General features: G+C 34.9%; 1 protein-coding gene across 3 annotated transcripts in view; it reads left to right on the top strand.

Moving 5' to 3' along the window:
• The window catches only part of CDH9 (cadherin 9), a 101491-nt gene that overhangs the window by 41017 nt on the left and 37766 nt on the right, over positions 1-22708 (top strand). For 2 of the 3 annotated variants that reach the window (XM_035318095.1, XM_035318094.1), the window contains exon 3: positions 16452-16746. The exons of the other annotated variant lie outside the window; for it this stretch is intronic. In XM_035318095.1, the coding sequence (XP_035173986.1) occupies positions 16452-16746 (295 nt within the window). The remainder of the gene's footprint in view (positions 1-16451; positions 16747-22708) is intronic. 3 annotated transcript variants of the gene reach the window in all.

Genomic DNA, 22708 nt, shown 5'->3' with positions numbered 1-22708 from the left:
AGGTGAGGAGTCCCGAGGGAGTGTCCTTGAAGCAAAGACTGAAGCAAAGAAAGCATTCAGTACCTCTGCCTTCTCGATGTCTTCTGTGACCAGTACCCCCCCTTCGTTCAGCAAGGGACCTACATTATCCCTAGTCTTCCTCTTGCTGTTTACATACTTGAAAAAAACCTCTCATTATCCTTTACCTCTTTGGCAAGCCTCATCTCTAGGTGGGCTTTAGCCTTCCTCATTGTGTCCCTGCAGGCCCTGACAACAACTCCTCCCAAGAGGACAGGCCCTTTTCCACATTTCATAGACCTTTCTCTTCCTTTTGATCCTATCGATGAGCTCCTTGCTCATCCACACAGGTTTCCTGTCCCCCTTCCCCGATTTCCTATTCTTTGGGATGCACCGATCCTGAGCATGGAAGAAGTGCTGCTTAAATGTAGCCCAGCTCTCACAAGCACCCTTGCCTTCTAGCAACCTAGACCATGAGATACTCCCAAGCATCCCAGAAGAGGTAGAAGTTGGCTCTTTGAAAGTCCAGGGTAGCAATCCTGCTTTTAGCCTTACTTCCTCTGCCTAGTTCCATCTGGAACTCCACCATCTCATGGTCGCTGCATCCCAGGCTGCCCCCAGCCTTCACATCCCTAACAAGGCCATCCCTGTTGGTAAGAACAAGGTCCAGGAGTACCCCCTGCCTCGTCGGCTCCTCCACCACCTGCATCAGAAAATTATCCTCAACGCTTTGTAGGAACCGTTTGGACTGCATGTGCCTGGCCGAGTTGCTTACCCAGCAGATGTCTGGGTAATTGAAGTCCCACATGAGGACAAGCGCTCATGACCGTGAGGCTACTAGCAGCTGCTCGTAGAAGGCCTCATCGACCTCCTCCTCCTGATCTGGTGACCTGTAGTAGACTGCCACCACTGTGTCCCCCATACCAGCCCACCCCTTAATTCTCAACCACAAGCTCTCCACTTGTCCTTCACCCCCCCCCCAGGTGGAGCTGGGTACACTCTAATTGCTCCCTCACATATAGGGCAACCCCACCCCCACGCTTCCCCAGCCTGTCTTTCCTAAAGAGAACATAGCCCTCCATGACAGCATTCCAGTCATGCGAGCTGTCCCACCACGTCTCAGTGATCGCAACGAGATCATGGCCCCGTGACCGAACATAGATCTCAAGCTCATCCTGTTTATTTCCCATGCTCCATGCATTGGTTTACAGGCACTTTAGGGAAGCAGCAGGTGCAGTTACCCCTGGGGGGATGCAAGAAGAAGAAACCAGACAGGGCATCGGGAATGCTTCCTTCTCTGAGGAGCCCTCAGCCAGTCCTATGGGAGATCTCAGAGGTTTTTCCCTGTCTTCAACAGTGACAGTAGTGACAACTTCCCCCAGCCCTTCTCTGTCACTTTTAGCTCCCCTCCCTACCCCCGTCCAACCTAGTTTAAAGCCCTTATTATTAAGAGCAGAAAATATATATACTTTCTTTATACCGAGAATTAATTTAATTCTTATAAGAAAGTTCTGGTTTACAACTTCTTTGCAGCTTAGGTATCATTAACATTATACCAAACTCTTTAAAATGTTGCTTGTATTGACATGAGCTTTAAAAATGGTGCTTTTCTGGTAGTTCTTAAAGGGATTCTGAAAGTAAGCATATTTTTCTTTTTAATAAGCATTTGTGATGGATAAACACTGTCATATACTGAGAGGTAAAAGAGCATTAAACCTTCAAACATAATTGGATCAGGTACTTGACTGATAGGACTGAATTAACAAATAAAAAGTAAAATATAGAAAGCATTTGCTTACCTTGTCATTCTACGACTGCAGCATATGACATTGAAATGCTGAAACTAAAGAACCTTTAAATCAAAAATTGAAAAAAAATTCTCTGTAACACAAATATCTAAAATTAAAGAAAAAATTACATGGTTAGATATTTTAAACAGATTTTAAGTAGATATAAACAAAGGGTGTGGACAATAACATTCATATAAAAAGACATTTCGCACACAACCTAGTGTTTATATACATTCACTAAAGTAAATGGAAGTGGGGACGTAAGAAAGCAGAATAAATCACTAATATTTTTTTTCACTGTCACTATGAGTTTCACAGAACATGAAAATATATTTGTCCCTGTACAGGCTAGTAATTGTGAAGTAGAAGAGGTCACAGTCTGGTTCCCATTTCATATGAAAGATTTAGAATTACACGCAAAAAGGCATGAAAGGCAAAGTCTGAATCTATTCCAGAAGAAATTCTTCAGCCCTTCATAAATACTGGTAATGGAAAGGAACAAAAATGACCTGCTCTGTTTTCATTCTATTAGAGCTACTGTGCCTAACTTTCATTGTAGAGATGGCTAAATCTGGTTCAACTTCAATGTGAAAAAAAAACAAAACCCCACACTCCAAAATAATTTTACATTTTGTTTGTTTGTTTGTTTTGGGGGGAATATTTATATATATATATGTATATGTTTTCAAGAAAAAGAAAGTATTGATTTAGATGTTTTAGACAAGGATAAAATAAAAATTATTATTATTAACGATTATTGTTAATATTTTACATTTGTGTAAGTACCTTTCAACAAAATAGTTCAAGGTGTTTTATGTTTATTAAACACACCTATGGTGAAGTAGAAAATTAAATCATATATATTTATCTGAGGAATAAACTGCATCAGATTTGAAACAGTTATTTGAGGTCACAGAGCCAGTCAATGAGAACTGTTAGAGAAAGAACTGAAATGTCATTGCACAGGGAAAAAAAATCAGCACATTGGCAGGGCTTACTTTTTTGCTTATTTGAAGAGAAAATCAAGGAAGAAATAACAGCACATATGCAGTGTCAAAAAAAAAAAAAAAAAAGCACCTCGACCCCTCCTTCTGAATACTAGCAGAATCACAAGTTCTGTCTCAAAGCCTGTCTCAACATGAGACATGGTCATCAAGACAATGATCAACATTTTACTTCAGGATACAGTCAGTATTGAAGTCTCCATTTCCCCTCAAAATCCTTTTTTTTTTTTTTTTTTTTCCATGAAGTTAATATGAAATTTGCAGTTACTTTAATAATTTTATCTGCTTTAACCAGATGTAAACACTTTGATTAGCCATGCTGTTAGATTGACATTAACCTGTGCACACCCTGATGGGTTTCCTTTTCATTAATATTTCCTCTGAGACTCTAAAAAATAAAGAAAACCAAACCAAAACCGAAATAAAATAAAAAATAAAAAACACCCCAAAAGCCCAAGAGCTTCTGCATTGTCTAATGTTTCCATATTTATCTCATCTCATCTGTTCCAGATTGCAGATTCAGCTATTAAATTAAACATACCCTTTGTGAAGTGGCACTGTTGGTCTGCAGGGCTTTCTGCTTGGTTTCAGCCTTGTGCTTTGGCTGCCCTATCCCCTGCTTGTCTTTTGTATAGTTTTCATTAGAAGCCCCAGGCAGCCTTACTCTGGCTTTCCACTAAACCACAGTCTTCATGCTTAATCAGACAGGTACAATCAGCCTGTGGTTTAGGCTGAACCTGAAAGCCTGTCTCAGGCCGTCTTTAAAAGGCATGGTGCCAGGCTCACTCTCGCTAGGAAAATAATGAAGTTGTTTTGGTAACTATTTCAGCCACCACCCTCTCCTTGCCATTGTTATAGGAAACACCTTCCAAATATGGTATTTTGAAACAAGATTAAAATGAACTCTAAAAACAGATAATGCAAACTGCAGTAAATACTAAGTCAGTTACAACTAAGGAATAGCAAAAAACTGACCCTATATTCTCACCAAACTATTAATTTTTCTTTCCTAATTACTGTTTTCTTCAGGATACTCTTCCTGAAACAGTAGCTACACTTGGGAAGCTGCATCTCACAATAGAGTCAAGACTTGGTGCTTATTATGTCCCCTGCTGATTTCGGTTCTTACTCCCTGACATACCCACCTTTGAGAATCTGTACCTCAGATTTTACCTATAGCTAGGCAAACATATGTGTGTCTTGGATCAGGGTGGGCTAGGGGAACTACATTCAGACTGAGAAATGCAAAAGATGGATGATAATTGTACAATATACTTTCACTGAGTACCCTTTGGTGAGTGTGGCAATTTGCATTTCCAACACAGCCTGCAGAATAGAGAAACAGTGTAGTACCTTAAATTAATTTCAGCCTGTTTTTGTTGTTCAGTTAACTCTGCCAACAACAGGAGGAACTTAGGAAAAATGTATTTTTTATTGCAATTTGAAGCTTTTTGTAGAGAACTGACTATGAATCAATAAGCATGGAACACAAAATCATCACTCTTTCAGGTTTGAAGTGCATTCATGTAAGCGTGAATATATTTTAAGGAGAGTAAATAACTTCAAATATTTTGACTATCTCTGAAAAAAAAATATATGAAGAGCTTAGGAAGAATGCACTTTTTTGGATCTGTTTCAAGTCAATTGGCCTACAGTCTGGTTCTGTTTGTTTGGTGCTGCCAGCCTGGAAGACTGTTTACAGATTTTAGACCAAAAAATGCTATTTGATCACACAGCATCACATCTCAACATCTTATTCCATTTTTCTTGCTTTGTGCTATATGACTTTCTGAAAAATATTCAGTCTTGTTCTGTAGACATCTACCTACATATATAAATATACCTATAGACATCTACCTATATATACAAATTTATACACACACAAATTTGTGATTAAAAACAGTTAAAACAAACAAACAAACAAAAAACAAACAAACAAACAAAAAATGTTATTGATGCTGTCTCCAGGTTGTTGTGGATGATCCACAATCAGAAACTTAATCATCACAGCACTTATGCTGTTAGGGCAAAGGATAAATATACAAGTTCGGGGACATTGGATTTGTAAAACACAACCAAAAAGACACCTCACAGCTATCTGCATCTTCCAACTACTCCTTGTCCCTCTAACCTCCCTAATCAGACAGTTGTACCAACTGTGGATGTGAAAGAAGGAAAAATTGCGGTGGACAGGTTTGTATGATCTCCTAAACCAGCATCTCCAATTGCCACTGAGATAGAGTACTTGCATAGAGGGACTGTAGGTCTCACCTAGTACAGTATTTCTTATGTGCTTATTAGTGCAGAGGCAAGTTTGGATCAATTAGTTCTTCTGAAGACAAAGGACAATTTATACATATGACAAATTCATACTGCTTTCAGTGCTAGAGCTTTTATTTCTGAGTGCCTCTGTGCTCATCTTTTGGAAGTAACATGCATTTTTTGTGCCTCTGGAACTGCAAAACATCACACGTACTGAAACATTTCACCCAGAAGTTTCTGGTTAGAAAATATATATATATATATGAGAAAAATATCCTGTCTTATTGTGAAGTCTTTAAAATAATGATGGATTTACCAACAGCTGATTAAAGTGACAGCACTTGATGTTGAGTTGTAATGTGATAATTTCTGATCTGTGGACATAATTGATGACTACAGTAATTTACTGTAAATCTGTATCTCATCTTTTGGAACAGCCAAATGACAATATGTGGCAAACCACTAAAAAAGAAAAAAAAAAAAAAAAAAAAAAAGGGATTTTTTTTTTTCTTTAATCACGCTGAAAACTTACAGGTCATCTGTTGATTTGAAGAATTGAACAAAAATGCAAATTCCATGTGCTCTGAAATCCAATTCATTATACAGAAATAAGAATATATCCACTTTTTCAGATTTGCCTACAACTTACCAGCTTACCATATAGGGTACAGGAAATGTAGGATTTATGCAGGGGAGGGAGACACTTGAGAAAGCAGTTCTGATTTCCAGTATGCCAGCCCCCAGGTGTGGCGAGGAGGTGGGGGTGGAGGGAATTAATTTCCCCATATTTTGTTTGTATCAGCAGCACCGAAAGGCTACTAAGAATTCTATTCAACCCTTCCTAAATGAAAACCAGATTTACCCCTACTCACTAAGCCAAAATCGTCACCTGCAGCTGTGCAGTATTTTTCACAAAATGATTCTCTAGAGAATTTGTAACAATAGACAGCAGAACACAGGAACCAGATGCTGGAAAACAGAAGATAAGAAAAGTAAATGTCATTTGCCTTGTTTAATATACAGTCACTTAGGTTACCATCACACACAGAGTTAGGTTGTTTAATTAAGAAGTTTGTGCGGATGTCACAAATTCATGTCAGGTAAATACATTGCCATTTAGCATATACGTAAAACTTTGATTAAACACACAAGAATAGAAAATTAGGCCAATGCAGATACTGCTACTGCAATCCAAACTGAAGAACAACTGCAGTTATTAAGATGTCTTTAGAATTTTTAATTATTTAAAATGCTAATGAAGGAGAATATTTGAAGAGTGAAGGAGAATATTGCTGTTGGTGCTGTATCCCAGCTGCTATATACCTCACAAGGTGATCTGAAATCATATAATTAGGGTACTGGGTAATAGCCTACCTGTCACTAGCACTCAGCATATTTTAGGGAAGATTTTGGCATTGGCAGAGGTGGTATAATTTTTTATTTCAAGTACAATTCTTGCAATTTTTGTATGAATTTCATTTTGTTTTATTTTGTTCTATTTTATTTTTAATACTCATCTATCCTCCTCCTTAACTGCTGTGTTCTTTACCACCTCCATATACATCAACTTCTTGACTTGGAGTAATATTAGAGTGATAATTACAGTCAAGACTACTGGGGTGAAATTAGTATGTGCTTCAATACATATTGGGCTGTCTTGGAAAACTCAGTATTTTCTATGCCATAGCTTCACAATAAATAGCGTCATACAATCACCATATATGAATAGAAACCTGATAAATATAGGTGAGTGGTTCTGTTAAATTAAAATACATGTGAGGCTGTATTTTCCTGTGTTACTTCCCTCAGCCCATAAACTTTGGCTAGAGATTGTCTTACAAGATGCCTGAAGAACCTTACAAGTACAGAAACTTCGTTTTCTTTCCTTTTTGAAAGGGTCATTATGTGACGTCCTACTTTGGACATATCTTAACAGTTTATGCTTTCCTGTCCCTTCTTATTGCTTATGGTTATTGCTTTCACATTTAAGAAGACATAATAATATTTGAAATAATAATATTAAATACAACACTTTGCCACTTGTTTGTTTATGCAATGCGTAGAATAATGTGATTTCCCTATATATTTTCTAGAGTCAGTCTGGATATATTACAGACAAAACACAGTATTTCCTAGCTGACAAACTGCTACATTATGTTAATTTTATGGAAAAGATTTTCAGACTAAAGTTATACATGGAATGAGTATTTTGCATTAAAAAAAAATAAATAAAAAAAAATTATGAAATGTAAACTCAAGGAGAAGACTCAGTAGCAAAGATAAAATTGTGACTGGCATGTGGAAAGAAAAACTGGACTAGGAACTAAGAGACTGAATATACAGTGCTTTGGGGGGAAGAAATGTTTCCATGTATATGTGTGGTGGTTTTATCATTCTGGGCAGCTGAACACCACAACCGCTCTCTCACTCCCCCTCCTCAGATGAGGAGGGGAAGAAGTAAAGGAAAAAACAACTCACGGGTTGAGATAACGATAATTTAATTAAAGAAAAAAATAATAAAAAAAATGTAATATTATTTTTAATTAATTCAACTAAAGAGAAAAAAAGGAAAGGGGAAGAGGGAGGGGGGAAAGGGAATAACAAAACAAAACAAGTAAAGGCTATGTGGAAGTTCACAGGAAAGAAATTACTCTCTACTTCCCACAAATGAGTGATGCTTGACCATGTCCTTGAAGCAGGGCCTCAATGCATGTAGCCGGTGTTCGGGAGGAGGACAGATGTTTTTCCAACAAGAGCCCACCCCTCCCCTTTTCTTCCTCTTTCCACCTTTTATTGCTGAGTGTGACATCATATGGTATAGAATATCCCTTTGGTTGGTTTAGGTCAGCTGCCCTGGTGATGTTTCTTTCTCACTTTTTTTGCCCACCCCCTAGGAGGGTTAGAGAAAGTCCTGATGCTGTGCCAGCACTTCTTGGCAGCAGACACAACACCGGTGTGATACCACTGCTGCTCTAGCTACAAGTGCAGAGCGCAGCACTGTATGGGCTGCTGCAGGGAAAGTTAACATCCCAGCCACACCCAGTACAACATGAAATATAAAACAAACAGAGATGTGTTCGGACAGCTGTGCTATGGTTCAGCAAAACCTTAAACAGAAATCTATTTGGTATGAAAAGACAATATCAATGTAACTCTTGGGTCAGCTTTCAGTTTCACAGTGAAAAAATCTTTGTCTTTTATAGGTTCCAAGTTTCCCCTGCTGACTTGTGATAGCCTCAAACCAAACTAACCAGCAACATTTACACTTTAAATTTATATTTTTATGCCTCCAGCAGTTGGAAGAAAACAAAACAGCAAGAACACCTAATGTCCTCCTTTAAGAAACACCTTTGAATAATACACATTTTAACAAAACTCAGTTCCATCCAAGATTAACGAAGAGAATGCAGTATGCTACTGCTTCAATCATCAAAAATACATACTGAACATACACAAAATTACCATAAGCAATTTCAACACTTTGTGCAGATATAAATGCAATTTAACTTTATTAGTGAAGGTACAAAGATGTAACAAAGATTGCAGTAGAGTAAGCTCCTTTGAAATGACTTCATGCAACTATTGTATGTGAAATGGAGTTGAGTTTTTTGATTATCATAGCACTTTTACGGAATTTATAAAAATTGCTTCATAATTCTACAGGATGAATCTAAAAATACTGTAAGGATATTACAATTTTCTAATGAAATTTATAGGATTTTTGTTCAAAGAACCTCCTACTTATAAAACAGTGAATAGCAAATAAGAAGGAACACAAAATACACAAAATATTGAAAAAAATACAAGGCAATGATATTGGCACTGAACACAGGAAGAAAGCTAATGTGCTATAACTATATCTATTCTGTGGGAGTCAACACTGCTTCCTCACACAAAGAAAAGGCTTGGGTTTGCATATTCCTCCAATTCCTCCCTGTCCTGGTCTGTGGAGGGCAAGTAAAAACAGTTTTGGAGCTCTTTCTAGCCTGCAATCAGAAAGTTAGAGAATTTGAAGATTCAGGCATTTGGGCCTGGGCCTGTCCAGGAATTCACTTGTCTGCCAGGTCAGATATCAATCTCCTGCCTATCTACGCACTCAGCTTATCACACATCCGAGAAAAAAAAAAAAAAAAAGATTTCTGAATTATAAATTTTGTAGTTTCACCCTACGTTTCTTGCAAGTACATCTGCATTCTATTTGTGATTGCATCCCCATAGATTCCTGCATCTTGGACATATCCTTGAAGAGGTTTGCTTGTGTTCAGGTAATAGTTTCTCCACAACAATGTGGAAATTAGTGTGAGCTTCTTCTCCCACTAATACAAAATTTACCAAATTAGTGACACGAAAAAGTGTCAATTTGATGACAGTAATCACCCAATATGTATCTTCACTTAAGAAAGGAAGTAACATATTATCATACTCTCTACTAAACAAATAGTGATATTGTGGAATATCAGGTTCCTCTACTGGAGAAAACTGCATGGGTGAAGACAGTGGAGGCAAAGAAACTGCAGTATACAATTTTTGGTTTTCTATACCTTTTATTGAGAGCTCTGAGGGGAAGGACCTGGGGATGTTGGTTGATGAAAAGCTCAATATGAGCTGGCAATGTGTGCTTTCAGCCTAGAAAGCCAACTGTACCCTGGCTGCATCAAAAGAAGCATTGCCAGCAGGTTGAGGGATGTGATTCTCCCTCTCTACTTTGCTCTCCTGAGATGCTACCTGGAGTACTGCATTCAGCTCTGGGGCACGGAGTGCAAGAGTCGGACATGAACCTGATAGAGTGAGTTCAGAGAAGGGCCACAAGAATGATCAAAAGGCTGGAGCACTTCCATGAAGACAGGCTGAGGAAGCTGGGGTTGTTCAGCCTGGAGAAGAGAAGGTTCCAGGGAGACCTCATTGCAGCCTTCCAGGTCCCTCCTAAAGGGAGCCTGTAAGAAAGAAGAGGGACACTTTGTCAGGGAGTGTAGTGATAGGACAGGGAATAATGGCTTTAAAATAAAAGAGGTTGGAAGGCTAAACTGAACTAAATATATCTATTTAGATTAGATATATTAGAATAAGTTCTTTACTGTGAAGGTAGTGAGGTCTCAGGTTGCCCAGAGAAGCTGTGGATACCCCATCCCTGGAAGTGTTCAAGGTCAGGTTGGATGGGGTTTTGAGCAACCTTGTCTGGTGGAATTTGTCCCCACCCATGGCAGGGGGATTGGAAGTGGATGGTCCAACTTCAAGATCTCTGCCATTCCAAAACATTCTAGGATTCTAAGTTTCTAGGATACAGAGGAAAACTGCAGACCATCTACATTGTAAACATTAGTACAGTCCTGCCACAATGTAAGCATGGATCTACCCTCTCCTGGAGGTGTCTTTGTCCTTACTTTCCCCTCATTCCTCTCCAGAGGAGAGATTACAACTTCTTTCTGAATTTAGGTAACTAAATAAAGGTCTGCACTCCATTCATAACAATCTTGCTAGTCATAAGTAGCTCGCCTTGCTCTTTTTTTCTCCTTTTCATCTACAACAACAGCTTGTTTTTGTTTATTTGTTTGTTTGTTTGTTTTCCTGAATGGGGTAAATTCATTCATAACACTATATAATTTGTTAACTGTGCCCATTGATTCTCCCCTCTTCCATTGTCTTACATTGATTATGTCTGCCTAACTTGAAAAGATTTACTTTCTATTACAAGGAAATGAGAACCAAACCAGCCACAGAGTTTACACAAAATTTAGTGAACTAAAATTGAATTAACAAGAAACAGTCAAGAGCTTTTAAATGTTGTTCTCTTTTCTAAGACAACAATCTTTTTTTTTTGCTTTGTACTTTCCCTTTTACCATTCCATACCAATTCTTGAAATTGATTCTATGAAATTGCTTTTCCCTCCAAAGCATACCAATATCTTTTGTACTGTGTGTAATGACATTGGTTTGAAAGGAGTTTCAGTTTGGCATAAGAAACAAAATACTTCCTGAAAGCAGGAAGGTATGTGTTAAAACTACCATTTGCCGATATGCATAAAACTACCATATACTGAGTGCTGCATGAAAGTGAAATGTAAGCCAAAGGAGAAAGGTATTTCATTTCAAAGAAATAAAATTATGCTACACACCTCTAAAGATAATTTGTTGTTCTTCTACTCATTTACTTATTGCAAATCCCAGTAACATGGACCCATGTAAATTTATGTCAAGATTATTTTGGGAAAATCACGATCTTAATCATCACATCACGCAAAAAAAAAATCAGTTTTGCAGAACTGGATAGACAGTTGAGATGCCAACTTTTCCTATGGGAAATAAATAAATAAATAAAAGATTAAGAGTACATTTATAAATATACTCATATTTATAATACATACATTGTTACAGAAATAAGTAGTTATCATAACCATTACCTATGTTTTTTCTCTGATTATTCTCAGGAGAATTTGTGTTGACAATGTATTTAGCCAGCCACACTACAGAAAAAGAAATAAGTGCAAAAGAAAAAACAAGAAATAAAGATACTCAGCAGTGCATCTTCTAAGTTACGTCTTCATTCCAAAATGTTTCAGGTGACTCCATTCTGTATATTGAATGGAATGGATATGTTGTTGTTATCAGTGTGGTCACTATATACCGAGTAATCTAATATCTGTTTTGTTGTTGTTGTTGCTGGATTTTATTGTTATTGTTATTATTATTATTATTATTATATTTTTCCTTTATCGAAGTATTTCATGGTTCTCCTCTGACCTGCTAGCTCCTTGCAGAGTTTGTAGAATGAACAGTTTATAATATGAGAAAGGACACATTTGACAGCTTTGTTTTCTACCTACACAGAACTTGCTTGCTAACCTACCCCACCCCAAATAGAGAAATAAGAACTTGCAGAATAAAACAACAACAAAAACAATAAATATTTCAACAGGTGTGACTTTCTGCTCCTAGTAACTGATGGACCTCCCCAGACCTGCTGGATCTGGAAAACAGGGAAACCATGGCAGTGAAAAATTACTTCAAATTAAAAGCATGCGGAATGTTTATCTAGATTGGACAAGTGATCCTCCCTTAGATACATAAATGGTTTAATAATAATAATAACAAGAGGAAGAAGAAGTATTTTGCATTTAATGCTATTTACTAAATCTGGCAAAAGGATTTAGAAAAGTATCCTGTTCTTGTTCCTTCATTTTAGTGAATAAAAGGCACAGTACTTTGTAAACATTAAAACATATTTTTGATTTTGATTTTCTGTAGGTGATTTTTCAGTAGGCTTTCTGTAGGACAAATAAACTTTTAAAGCTGATAACTTATTTTATATTACAAATATATAAAATTTTAAAAAATCATAGTCACAAAGAAACACAATAGAAACTGGTCAAAAATAAGTTGCAGCATGTTTTTATTACTGTATCCCTCGCTACTCTTATTTTGCATGAACTTCTACAATCTTATGTGAAGCTACTTTGTTTCATAAACTAAAAAGTAGTATTTTGTATTTACATGAATTTATTATAGTGAGGGAATAGTGTGATTATTATGTTTTACACAACTAGTATTTTATTCCTATAAGGTAATGGATAATGTGTCACTTTTTTTTTTTTTTTCTAATATAGAAATATATATATATATTTTTTTCCCCACGAATTGTAATGTTGCAAATTTAAATCACAGACCAATGAAGGTTATCAAATGCTAAATACAAACCATAACATTCATAGGAATTATAAATCTTTACATGTGGAATAAGTCGTAGTTTGCAACTGTACTTGAAGTGATCTTACTAACAGGAAGTGGGCAGTAGGATATGGAATTCTTTGTTGCGAGGAAATCACATTCTATTCCCAAATTCACCATGTCTGAAAATCCTATTTATCATTTGGTAGAAACATGAGATAAAAAGGGAGGTTAAAATAGCTGTCACAATTTGAGCTACCTGCCATCTTTGTGGGTAGTCTGAAAAGAGAGATAAAAGAAATTAACCTATTCTCTGAGGACCCATGCATAGTAGATTGACAGGATAAAGGAACAGCAGTGGACAGATGTGATATTTTTCCAGAACCACTTGTTAGTGTAGAAAAGATCAGTGACCTCACTACTTGCTCATCATTGCCCCATTGCAAGAGGTCATTGACCTTATATCACCAGCAGAGTTGTTCATATGAGCAATCAAAATGAGATTGGCAAGCTAATACTATTTACATTCACATCCTGGATCTCTGCTACCCATCTGTATGTGTCTTTTAGTATATATGATCTGTTTTCAGCTGATGAACAGCTCTCCAAGTCTAGAAAGAGTCTGTAGGAATAATAATAATAATAAAAAAAAATGCAAATAGCAAAATTTGGAATCTTGCTAAGGAAAATGCTGAATTTAAGGACACTTTATACTCCCTGAAAGATTCTTTAGATACCAGAGTTGCCTGGGGGAAGCATTTAACAGGTCTTCAAATATGAATTATGTTATTACTATAAAATAAAATAAAATAAAACAAAATAAAATAATATTAAAATAATATTCCAGATATAATTTCTAATAAAAAATAAAATATATATTATGTACTTATTATTTCTGATATATGGATAAATGGATAATTTTGTTTTCTGTTCTAAAACAAAACAAACAATACAAAAATCTCATTCCACTCCATCCCTTTTTTCTTTCATTTCTTAGTTCAAAACCACGTGATATTTTGTTTCAGTAATGATTGCTTATCTTTAAAAGTGGGAAACTTCTAGTTCTCTGAAAAAATTACATTCCTCCCCTGCACAGCACTACTTGCAATTAAACACCAGGACTCTTGACAGTTGTCTCTTCCCTTGCAGTCTGCTACACAGGCTACTATGGAGATAATACTTGTGAACCAGAGTCAAGTTTAAACCACATAACAATAAACTAGTCAAAGAAATGTAAATTAATAACTGTATGTTGGAATATATACATGTGTAGGGGAAATAATACCTCCCCCCTCCCCCCCCCCCCAATAAATAAATAAATAAACAATCCTGGACAGAATGACAGAAATTATTTCAAAAATACAAGGAAAATAGCTTTGTAAATGTAAGAAAACGGAATGTGTACTCAGCTTTTAAGAACTTATGTCTGACTGACGTCAGCACTAGAAACTAATGTTTCAGTAGCATTAAGAAAGGACGTTAGCTTTACTGAGGCCTCAACACCATTAATTCAACCCCCATCCTTCCTCTCACTCTCTCATGCTGCCTTCTCATCTGATGTTACTGCTAGGAGATTTACCTTCTGATCCATAGGATTTCTCTCTGAGACCCCAACCCCAGCTCTTTTGGCTGCTCCCCTGGATGGCTGAGTGTGTTAAGGAGCCACATAACAGCACAGGACTTTGTAGCAAGCATTTGAATGTTTTTAAGACTGAGAAGGAAGGTGACCTGTCTTCATGAGAAAACTACATTCAGGCATTACTTTTCAGTCCTAAGATCTGATAGTTACTTGGCATATTTTAAGAAGAATCTACCTGAAAAAGATTCTACCTCAAGGTGAAAGCTATATTTATGCCACATGGAGAGGAATAACTCAACGAGAATGAAAGTGCACTCTTTCCTAGTGAACAGAAAAGTGTGCTGTGTAGCACAAGACAAAATCATCTGACCCAAAGAAATACACTATATATATTTATATTGTATATACTTGATATGCAAATAAATCTTTTTTTTTTTTTTTTTTTTTTTTCTTGGAAATGCAAGTATGTATCATAATCAAATACTTTATTGAACTCTGCAGATTAATTACATAATGCTCCAAATTCTGTGTCAATGTACAGTTGTTAAATTTGCTTTCTCTGTATTATCTGTAGAGCTGGCAAGTTACCAGTGAGCTGGTTTTTTTATTAATTCCTCAGACCCTATGCCTTTTTTTGTTTTGCTTTGTTTTGTTTTGTTTTGTTTTGTTTTGTTTTGTTTTGAGTGCTGTATGTACATTTTATTAAATTCTTTCAACCCACTTTATTTAATCCTTAAGAGTCTTCATAGAGGTTTAATACAGATGTACACTGAATACAGTAAGTGCTAAAATTGTTCAGATAGTCATCCGATAATCTTATTTCTAACATAAGAATAATCAGATCACATATGGTGAATAGCTTTAGGCTGCAGTGTAAAATCAGAGGAAAAAAATCAAAGTGAAAGAATTTAACAAAATCCACCACTATCACCCTTCATACAGGTGGAGTAATAGAAAGATGCAATGGCTCAGTTATGAAACATAGGGATAAGCACTGACAGAAACAGAGAAACGAGGAAAAAATTGGCATAAAGTAACTATTCTGGCTTTCATAACAAACTAGAGTAAAACCTTCATTGACTCTCAACAATATTTTTTCAGGTGGTTGATATACCATATCGTTCTATTCAGGGAAAACAAAGAAGTACTGAGTTGAGATTATTTCTGTCCATATTTAAAAAACACTCAGGTCACTGAGCTGTGGCCAAATGTGACAGTAAACATATATCTGAGGAAAATAGAACACAGATAAAAGGGAATTGTGCCCCACTAAATTAAATTATAGAAGTAGAATTCAAGAAAGGAGTATTCTATAAGAACTTCTACTGCCTGGGTCAGCTTCAATGCCTTGCTTTGGATGTTTTTAAGCACTTTTTCATAATGGCATTATATGTCAATGAATCAGTGCCTCTAAGTTCACGGAGATACAGTTTTGAACTCTTATGGAGAAGTGTATTAGGAAAAAGGCTGTTAAACCCCACTCAATGCTTTGAAAATTTACCTCCTAGTGTTTTTGAGAATTATTCCTTCCATGTGGAGAGGACTAGAAGGAAGGAAGTAATTAACTGAGGTGAGATTTTTTTTTTTTTTTTTTTTTTTTTTTTTTTTTTTTAAGTGTGGGGGGGTTAACACACAAGATGTTTAAATCAGAACATTTATAAGTGATTTATAAGTGATTTTATAAGTGATATAAGTTCAAAAGCTGTAATCCTTAAGACCCAAATCCTTCTCCCTTGTTACAGGACAACTGGGTTCATTATCAACATTGAATAAAAGGGAAAAGAGGCTATGTTTTGCAAATAGAAACTTGGGAGATTTTTACACCCCATGTCATCTTCAAAAATCAGTCTTCTATCAGTTTCTGGACAGGTTATTGAAAGAAATATTTTTTGTTTTACAGTAATTTTGAATACTATTCCATATCTTCTACTCTGTATCTCTACATCCCCTCATGTCTTTACAAATTTGTTTAGAGATATTTTTTTGTGTATGACTGAGTCTCAAATTTGTAATTTTTTCAACAGTGAAACAGAAGATAACCACTGCTGACCCCAATTACAGTCAAGATTGTACAGACTTATTCATATATGCTGAATGATTTGGTCTGTAATAACAATACATATATTTATAGAATTCTTCTTTTCTACCTCCCTGAAGCTACACACTGACCAAGATAAAGGAGATGGAAATTTAAAATACATATTAACAGGAGATGGGGCTGGCAGTCTGTTCATTATAGATGAAAATACAGGAGATATTCATGCTGCAAAGAAATTGGACAGAGAAGAAAAGTCCCTGTATGTGCTACGTGCCAAGGCTATAGACAGAAAGACTGGAAGACAAGTGGAGCCAGAGTCTGAATTTATCATTAAAATCCACGATATTAATGACAATGAACCAAAATTCACCAAGAACATGTACACCGCCAGCATTCCGGAGATGTCTGGAGTTGGTAGGTAAAAACTTATCCTTATGTAAAATCCATACAAGTTTGGGTTAATTTGGAACGTTTAAGTAATTTATTGTTTGAGGCACTTAGTACAAGCTTCCGAGAATATTCACTGAGTAATTTCTGTTGGTTGCCAGTAATGTATCATAAATGATTGTTTTCTGCTTTTATTTATTTTTTTCATCTTCATCCACTTTTCAATCCTTTTTCCACACTGTAGGCTACTCTTCACTCTTTTAAGCCCACAGGTACCAGCATGAAATGTAAATACAGTTTTCTTAAAAGTTACTATATAGTTTTGCCATATCTGAGAATGTCACTTCCATAAAATATATCTGCTTTGTATTTACAAAGTATAATTTAGCAAACCTTTTTGCACCTTTAGATATAAACTACTTTAAGCATGTAAGTATGCAAATCAATTCATATATCAACATGATGCAAAATATCTTCCTACAAATACCAAAGAATTAGTTTTCATGTTTTTGTTTGTTTGTTTGTTTGTTTGTTTTTTCTTTGTTATCAGCATTATTGTTATTACACTTAAGGTATCAAACATATGAACCTCTTTCCTAAAGAACTGTTTTAAGAATATATATATTTTTTTTCATAATAAATAACAAGCTTAAAACTATTCACAACTGCTGGATTAAAAAGTAAAAATGTGGAATGCCATTAGAATTTGGGTGAGAAATATAGTTCCATAGTAAAATAATTTTCTGAGTTTTGTTCAGATAATGTAATGTGATAGATAATATTCACTACCATGCATTGACTAGAAGTAATCATGATCACCTAAGTGCTTTACTTGTTTACAGTACAGACAGTCTCTCTGATAAGATGAGTAAACATAAAACAAATTGGGTTATGGGGAAAAAATGAGAGAGAAATTCTCAAGTTATTTACTTATCATGAATTAGTGCAATGGTTTCCAAAATCAGCCCTGGATTATGACATTGCTGAGAGAGACAAGAAAATAACGATCAACATTTGTGACCAATATGTATGCAAAATACTTTAAATAAATTAATAATTACCACCGAGTGTCGTAGAAGCATAACGGAACCTGACTTTATTTTTTAATCATGAAAATGGAATTCCTACAATACTATGTATGATGTGAAAAGTCAAAGAATGGTTCTTTTAAAGATACATGAAAATAGACAAATATTTTCCAATTCAGAATTTACTTTCCTGATGATCTATGAAGGAAAAATATTGACATTGTACTGATCATATTTAGTTTGAAATATTTTGTTTTGTAAGGAAGGAACTATGTTGGAATAGATAAGGCAAAAAGCATGATGTTCATATTTAACCTTATTGCTTAGTCCAGTCTCCTTAAAATCAATGGAGAAGCATGAATAGAATAAAATAGAATAAGATCTAGTGCCTTGGCATTGTCTGTGAATGTTAAGTCTATGAAATGTCTATAAATGATGATGAAAATGAGTGCGAATAACATTATGTACTTTAAGCTGAGAAAGCATCCATAAAAGACCCCAGTAAAGAGGAGTTTTGCTGGGAAGGTAACGTCAAAGATATTTATACAGTAAATAATAATAATAATAATAATAATAATAATAGGCCCTTAGCTTCCAATGTGGAGGCAAAAAAAAACAGATGTGAGTTACTTTTTGCTATGCTTTCTATACATTTGCATTAGTGTCTATAAAAATTACACTAGAATGCAATTTTTTAGCATTTGAGTATGTATGAGTGAAAGTAGTTTTTTAATTTCACAAAGTAGCAGAGAAGAAGAAGCCAAGTTCCGATCAGTCCATTTAAGGAGCAGAAATCTGTATTTCTCCAGTCAGTCATAAGTATGCTAATTAAACAGTCTGGATGTACATATAAGTAGATAAAAAATACAATAAGATATCCCTTTGCCCCATTCCTCCAGATGAGGAAGCTGGTGCCATGACTGTAGAAAAATGACTTGGGAGTAAAAGGTGAGATTGATCTCCTAAATGTAAACCAATTTACAAATTGTATAAAAATGGTGCTCAAGTAAACCTTCCCATGAAGTACAAAATAAAATACAGAATAACAAGTGAGAAGAAATACCTAAAAGTAAGTATTTCAAGAACTTTATACTTTGTATACTTTACATAAAGTACTGAATGCAGATAGTCTAGTTCTTGAAATACCTACGTAAAAAAAGGTAGATTAGTGTAGGTCAGCAAATTAGAGATAAGTGGTATATAGAACAGAATGCAAGGAAAAGAAGGAAAAAGAAAAAGAGGCAAAAATTAGACTCAAAACTGATACAGCGTAGCAGTGGCTGCATAATTGGTCTTGGGTCAAAGTTTCCACAGACTGAAGGATATTCCTTAAGAAATTCTCCAACACATTATGGAAATGACATTTAAGCAATTATAATTCATTTCATATATATTAATTAGCAACTATTTTTTTCCCTTGTGTGCTCTAGATCTAGTCGACACCTCTGACAAAATGTGTGATTTTCAGTACCAATAAGCAAAACTCACTCATATTTATCTCATTTGATAGTAAGAAGAGTGAAAGTGTAACATGGATTTTCATCATGGCCTATCCAAGCCCGGAAGGGAACATGAATTCATATTTGTGCATTAGTTTGTGTTAATACTGTGCTGCAGCATCTACACTGCAGCCATCAAACTGTATGTAAATTAGCCTGGCTATACATAAATGTGATCAAATCATATATCCAGCAGCATTATGGGTATATCTAAACTGCTGTGTAGCAAACTTAATTCTAGAAGCAATCAAAAATAGTGAAGTGAGCTGACTGCAATGGCTTTTATGGAAATGATCATACTAAATGTTCACAGTGATATTAACTTAAAAAATTAAATGAGAAAGTTTAGTAGATTCTAAAACTCAATAACATTGAATTTCTCATTAAAATTGGCTACTATGCTGAAGAACTGCTAAATAATAAATGCTGTAACTATATTTGTAAAGACTGCAAGAGTTGACTGGAAGAATTACAGAATTCTGAGATTTGTGTCAGATGAGGGAAACCCGTTTAATGAAAAAATAGTCCCAAAAAATGAGAATAAATATTTTACAGCAATAAAAAGTAATAATAAAAAAAAAAAAAAAAAAAAAAGGAAAGTAAGGAATCACTAGATGTTCATCATTTTAAATTAATGGAATACCAAAACTGTAAGATGAAATCTCGGTCACAAGGAAGGGTGGGTGGATTTGAATCATGACTTATTCTGACCTAGCTGTATTTTAGAAATACTATAGGAGGAAATTTCTGAAAAGCTAAATACATGTTCTGTATCATGAGAAAAGTCTTTTAATTCCCTTATTATGCAAAAGGAAAAGTACTCTAACCATGCTTAAAATATACTAATTTTAACTTTGAGGCTTTCTTCAGGGGCAATATATATAGGGTTAAATATATGTTACAACAATACAAGCTTTGATCCAAGTATTTGTCAAAGTGAAGTGAGATTACTTAAAAAAGCAACCATCCAAACACTAACAAAAGAGAAACAAACAAACAAACAAATAAAACAAAAACCCTACACCTCACTGTGAAAAACACTTTTCTCAGGATACAAAGAAATTTTAAAGAGGTAAGATAGCAATGTGATGTCCTATGGAGTTCAATCACTTTTGGCTCCTGGGTCAATATTATTACACCCTCCTGTACATGCCTTGCTAATTTTAATAGGTAAGGCTTACATTTTTATTTTTATTTTATTTTTTTCTCATTAAACATCTTTAATGTGCCTGATAAGTATTTCATAACACATTTTAAATCTCTGAATTGATCCTATTAAGACAAGGGATAATACCTAATTTTCTTTAATATTCACTTCTTCATACTTAAACTCCACTGTTGTTTTTTTGAGTATTATGAATCTAAAAAAAACCACGTCGTCATTCAGAATTTCGACATGATAAGATTTGTATAATGTATAAGTAGAGAATGTTTCTTTATCAGGGATTGTATTGATAGGACAAGGAATAGTGGTTTTGAACTAAAAGAGGGTAGATTTAGATTAGATATTAGGAAGAAATTCTTCACAATGAGAGTGGTGGGGCACTGGAACAGGTTGCAGGGAGAAGCTATGGATACCCCATCCCTGGAAGTATTCAAGGCTGGATTCGATGCAGCTTTGGTCAACTTGGCCTGCTGGGAGGTCTCCATGCCCATGGAATGAGATGATCTCTCTCTAAACGTCCATTCCAAACCAAACCAAACCATTTGAGAATTCTATGATTTCAAATGATTAAAATTAAATTTGATAATTTTCCCATGAAATAACTTTTGGTATATTGCTGGATAGCTAAGTTTGAGAGAGGGACGTTATATATGAAATATAGATATGGTCTTTTTAGACTCAGGCTTACAGGATTACCATGTACATATATGTTACAAATATCATGTATTTAACAGCAACACTAAATAAAAGATATATATATATAATATATACATGCAAAGAGAAAGAGAGATAAAATTGAAGTAAAACACACAGTACTACTCATTCCTACTGCCATTTTTATTACAGTGCTATGCGTACTACAACATCAATTATACAATGATGTGTTAGAAATTCCAGTATTATTGTTCACTATTTCTGCAGTATCTCTTGAGAATACTACATACCAGAACTAATAATGGGTTTCAAAAAGACTACAATCTGATGTTTACTTTAGTTACATCATTTTTTTCAGTATCACATAATCATAAACATGCATTTCTGAAGAAAAGTTTGTCATTTGTCATTTCATATTGGAAGCTCTTACAAGATCAAGCAGACCTTAAGGTATATCAAAAAACAAACAAACAAACAAACAAACAAAAAACAATTGAACGAAATACAGTAGCCATCACATTTTCTATTTTAGAATTTGCTTATGTCAGTACGTATTAATCTACATATATATATAGATGACTAAATGGAGGCAGTTCTCATCTTTCATTTTTCAGCAGGATATAATTATATTTTCTCGTCTGCATATTTTCCCTGGTTTCAGATGCGTATAAACAAGTTTATGAATGACTGTCTTGACTTTGTCACAAGCCTACCAATACTGTTTTGCTAATCTGCAAGATTTAAGAATGGTAATTTTTAACATACACTCTGTTTAAAAATGAATTTACTGTGTTAGCTTCAGAAGCAGGATATATTTCAAATAAATATTTTATCCGCAAGTCCACATTTTACATTCTGTAGTTAAAATACAGCATTAAAATTCCTTTAGACAAACTAAGCACAATGGTAGAAATTTTGTAGCTAGAATACCTTCTATATATCTGTTTGCATGTAACACTAAAACTAAAGAATTTCAAAACCTCTTTAATCCTCAGAATCTATCTAGTGTTCTCTTCCTTAAAGGCAATATTAAAATTTATCTTCTTTATTATTTCTTATATTTTTCTTCATAAGAAGAAAAAAATAATAATACCTTTCATCAAAATAAATATGAAAATATGAAATAAGCGTTTCTTACAATAAACTGTCAGGAGGAATACAACAATATATTATGTACATATGCAAAAATATATGAAGATAAAGAGGTCATTGAAATAAATATGTCTATACAGTTCAGGAAATACCTCATAAGTTGTCAAAAATGTCATAGATCCTTTGAAGTCTATACAGAATATATTAATGTTGCACATGAAAGAACTGAGAAGCAGAACTGAGAAGCACTGCACGCTCAGAAAAATTAGGAACAAAAATCAGCATAAATAAAATTCAAATTACTGCCCCTGAAGAACTCAAATATTTTTCAGTCTTAAGATGTACATTTTCATATTACAGATAAAGAGATCTCGAGCTACAACCAAAAGGAGAAGCTCTTTTTACTGTATCTCTGCTTGTCTTATGCCTTACCCACCATCAAAAAAAAAAAAAAAAAAAAAAAAAAGAGGAAAAAACCTAAAGAGCTAAATCATCAGGAAAAATAGGAAGGAAGGAAGGAAGGAAGGAAGGAAGGAAGGAAGGAAGGAAGG

This window comes from Oxyura jamaicensis, chromosome 2, assembly GCF_011077185.1.
Source record: "Oxyura jamaicensis isolate SHBP4307 breed ruddy duck chromosome 2, BPBGC_Ojam_1.0, whole genome shotgun sequence".
Taxonomy (NCBI): domain Eukaryota; kingdom Metazoa; phylum Chordata; class Aves; order Anseriformes; family Anatidae; genus Oxyura; species Oxyura jamaicensis.
This window is presented reverse-complemented; position numbering and strand designations above follow the sequence as displayed.